Source organism: Physeter macrocephalus, chromosome 21 (genome assembly GCF_002837175.3).
Source record: "Physeter macrocephalus isolate SW-GA chromosome 21, ASM283717v5, whole genome shotgun sequence".
Lineage (NCBI taxonomy): Eukaryota > Metazoa > Chordata > Mammalia > Artiodactyla > Physeteridae > Physeter > Physeter macrocephalus.
This window is the reverse complement of record NC_041234.1, coordinates 29207052-29211047: the sequence shown is the minus strand read 5'-3', so window position 1 is coordinate 29211047 and position 3996 is coordinate 29207052. Positions and strand designations below refer to the sequence as shown.

The 3996-nt window shown below is 45.0% G+C and overlaps 1 protein-coding gene across 2 annotated transcripts; it reads right to left on the bottom strand.

Annotated features, from left to right (window-relative positions):
- Positions 1 to 1038: 1038 nt before the first annotated feature.
- GSPT2 (G1 to S phase transition 2) lies at positions 1039 to 3607 on the bottom strand. Of its 2 annotated transcripts, XM_024117693.3 has the most exons (3): positions 3519 to 3607; positions 2638 to 3412; positions 1039 to 2472 (listed from the first exon to the last, which is right to left on the bottom strand). In XM_024117693.3, exons 2-3 carry the CDS (start codon positions 3399 to 3401, stop codon positions 1335 to 1337), a joined length of 1902 nt encoding a protein of 633 aa, XP_023973461.1. In that variant the 5' UTR covers positions 3402 to 3412; positions 3519 to 3607; the 3' UTR covers positions 1039 to 1334. The 2 variants fall into 2 exon arrangements, with proteins under 2 accessions (XP_023973461.1, XP_028338680.1); XM_028482879.2 differs by having other exon boundaries at positions 2638 to 3599.
- Between the last annotated feature and the right edge of the window lie 389 nt (positions 3608 to 3996).

Genomic DNA, 3996 nt, shown 5'->3' with positions numbered 1-3996 from the left:
GAGCATAGCCCATAGTGTTCCGGCAGCAGTCTCCACCCTTGTTCAACCACCCCATGAGTGTGAGGAATTGGCTCTGCCCACCATTGGGCAGTGTTTACACTGGGCCACTACCTACTTACCAAGACAGAAAGTTCTTGCAGCTGTTGATAGTTATGCAGGTTATAAGGCCACTCTCCTGGCAATAAAAGTAGCCACCTCAGGGTCCACAGTTGGTGTTTTCCTCAATGTACTCTTCAGAGATGAGTCCAGTTAACTCTGACCCCAAGAGTGGGTCATGATCTGATTGTAAAAATGACCTCCCACCTTTCCTACTAACCCCAAGCACTGAAGAATAGAAGAGTGGAATGGTCTCCCCATCTCCAAGCTCAGGACCCTCAATAACCCTTACTTGTCAGTGAATGACTTACTATTGCAAGCATTTACCTTCTCAAGTCATGCCCCTTACTGTGTTGTGTCCCACATCACAAGTCTCTTGGTGAATAAAACAAAGGGGTGTGTTAAGATGAGGGAGTGCAGATAACAGTCTAGTCAACATACGGTCTGAATCCCCAGGTATATTTATAATCTGGCCATGTTCAACATTTGGGGACTTGATAGATGGTCTGAGCTTTTCTTTTTCAAATCACAAGTGGGGAAGCAGAAGAGCTCCTTTATTGACTGGACTTGAACACAGAAAACAAAGTTCATTGGGAAGAGCTCTAAATTATTTTTCTCAAAATTAAAATTTTTCCTTTAACACAAACCTGTGCATTGTTGGTAAATTCCTCATTTAAAACAGTGAGTTCAGGACAGTTGTTAAAAGCCCAGTTAATAAAATGTATTCAGTTACTTAAGACAATAAAAAACCTAATTGAGAAGTATTACAGACAAATTAAAAAAAATATTCAAAAGCATTTCAAATACCAATAAGAGTTTCAAATGGAATATTTTATTCACATGTTAGTTGTCTTTTTAACATGTACACACACACTGACACACTCTGATTGGTCTGCGTGGAACAAGGGTTGTCTAAATATCCTAAGGGAAAATGAAAAATTAAAAAATATATTAATTTTTCATTGTTATAGACAATTACATCCACATCACTTACAAAGCTATTACTGATTCTGTTCAAGGAAGCAGAATGGCATAGAAGGAGGAAACTTATGGGTAAATTCAGCAGTGATACAACTGAGATCTCAACATGAGAAAGCTGACAAAACATGGATTTTTGCTGTGAAATTTTTCTTTGCAAAATATGGAGAAAAGTCTCTCAATGGGCAGTAAATAAGAGAAGGTGGTGAACTTTTGTAGTCAATTCTCACAGTATTGTGTAGGGGCAACAAGAAAACGGCTTAGTCCTTCTCAGGGACCAGTTTCAGAACTTTTCCAATCGCAATGGTCTTACCCTCATCTCTTAAAGTAAAACGACCCATTTGAGGAAAATCTTTGAATGTCTCAAGGCAGATAGTTCCTGCTGTCCTTAAACGGGCAATGCACACTTGATCTTGTTTCACGAAGCGGGGCCGTGTCTTACTCTTTTCTCCTGATTTTTTATCTACCAAGGAGATTAAGGCTGTTATCTCAACTTCCTCAATACAAGTATGAATGTGCAGCACCGCATTATAACCTGGGCAGATGATGGACTTGTGCTCAATAATCACTATCTGAACATCAAATGTGCGTCCAGAATGGCAAAGATTATTAGGATCACAGAGTATGAATCCTGGAAGAATCTCTTCTTCTTCAATTCCCTTCAGTCTGATTTTAAGGTTTTCACCTGGGGCTACATAATCAGTTTCAGCATCATCAGAAAGTATTCCAAGAACTTCCACATTGTGCTTGTTTGGCATCATCACAAGCTGCTGGCCTTTAAAAATGGATCCTGATTCCAGCTTTCCCAGGACCACAGTGCCCATATCCTTGTACTTATCCACAATTGGCAGTCTAATTGGTCCATCAATGGATCTGTTGAAGTTTGGCATATTATCCAAATACGGAATGAATGGCAATCCAGTGTACCAAGGGCAGAAATCTGATTGCTCTTTAATATTTGCCCCGGTAAGCCCTGAGCAGGGCATAAAGTGAATGTCCTTTTTGGGACTGAAGCCGACTTTCTTCAAAAAGGGCACTAGCTTTTCTTTACATTCTTCATATCTCTCGCTGCTCCAATTTACTGTGGGATCATCCATCTTATTAATAAGCACTATTAAATATTTCACCCCTGCTGTTTTTGCCAACATCGCATGTTCTCTTGTCTGTCCACCTTTTTCAAATCCAGTCTCAAACTCTCCTTTCCTGGCAGAGATTACCAGTACAGCCAAATCAGCTTGAGAAGCACCACCAATCATATTTGGGACAAAACTCTTGTGGCCGGGGGCATCTAAAATTGTGAAATGTTTCTTTTCTGTTTCAAAATAGGCACGACCCACTTCTACTGTTTTACCCTTGTCTCGTTCTTCCTGATTTGTGTCTAAGGCCCACGATAAGTACCTGAAATAATTTTAAAATAAGAATAATACTGGTAATAACATGAAAGTTTTAAAAATATTATTCTACCAACATTTAAATCATGAACAAGACTGGGCACGACCCACTTCTACTGTTTTACCCTTGTCTCGTTCTTCCTGATTTGTATCTAAGGCCCAGGACAAATACCAAGTTTCTCTGTTTTTTTCTTTAGCTTCTCTTTCATATTTCTCAAGTGTCCTTTTGTCAACCATTCCTGTCAAAAACATGATCTGTCCTCCAATGGTTGACTTTCCAGCATCTACATGCCCAATGAATACCACATTTACGTGTTCTTTTTTAGGAGCACCTGAGGGTACGACCACAGATTTCGATTTTCTGATTTCCTCTTTCTCAATCATTTCCTGGCCACTTTCTTCTGGGGGCCCCGAATCTCCCAAGGAACTACCCCCTGGCTCAGCTTCACTTACTTCTTTATTGTGCTCCCATGATTCTTCTAAGACCATCTCCACCTCTCCATTTTCTACAACAGGTTCCGAAAGTTCCATGGTAACTGCTGAATTGGAACCTTCACGCCACACTAACTGTTCCTCTTTGGAATGTTCCACAGGTGCCCCCCGTCCCAGCCTTTTACCTTGAGGGTCGCCCGCATCGGGGCAGGTTTCATCGATGCCGGGGGCGTCGGCCGGGGAGGTCTGCGTCTGGCACGGGCCCCGCAGGAAGGACGGCACGAACTCCGCGGCGTGAACGTTAGGCACGAAGGGTTTGGCGTTGACGTTGAGCTGTCGGCTGAAGGCCGAGCTGAGGGGCTCACGCTGGGCCTCGGCCGTTGCTGCCGCAGCCGCCGAGGCGGCTCGGTCCCCGCTCGGGGCCAAACCCGGTGCTTCCATGTCCACCTGGTCCCAGCAGTCGGGAGCCGAGTCGCTGCTGCTGCTGCTGCTGCCCGGATCCATGGTCCTCAGCCCTGATGGATGCGGGGAGGGAGCGGGCTCAACGGGCCAGAAAGAGCGGGCAGTGCCGCCGGGGGTGAGGCGGCAAGGGCAGGGGGCTCGGGGGGGAGCGACACGAACCTTAGCGGCGGCGCGGAGGCAGCCCGGTCCCGACGCTGCATTCGCAACTGCGGCGGCGGCAGCAGATATGGCGGCTCAGCCTCTCCTGTTGTGTGTGAGCGGATCTCCTCCCCCAAACCCCGACCACTTCCGACTCCTCCACCGCCGACCCGGCGCCGGGCGGGGATTGACCCCTCGCTGCCATCCGTACGCTCGGCCTCCTGCATCCTCAGTCCTGGGTGAAGTTCGAAAGTCTCTCTCTCTCTCTCTCTCTCTCTCTCTCTCTCTCTCTCTCTCTGCAAAAAAAAAAAAAAAGAAAACGACTCATAATCCCACAATTAAAATATTGGCATCTACCCTTTTTTTCTACATACATATCTTCTTTTTTTTTTTTTTTTTTTTTTTTTTACGAAAATGTCCATTCATTTTTGTTCACGCGCTCCGGGAGAGCGATTTGACCACGATTTAATGATTAAGCCTAGACAGGCACACCTGATTT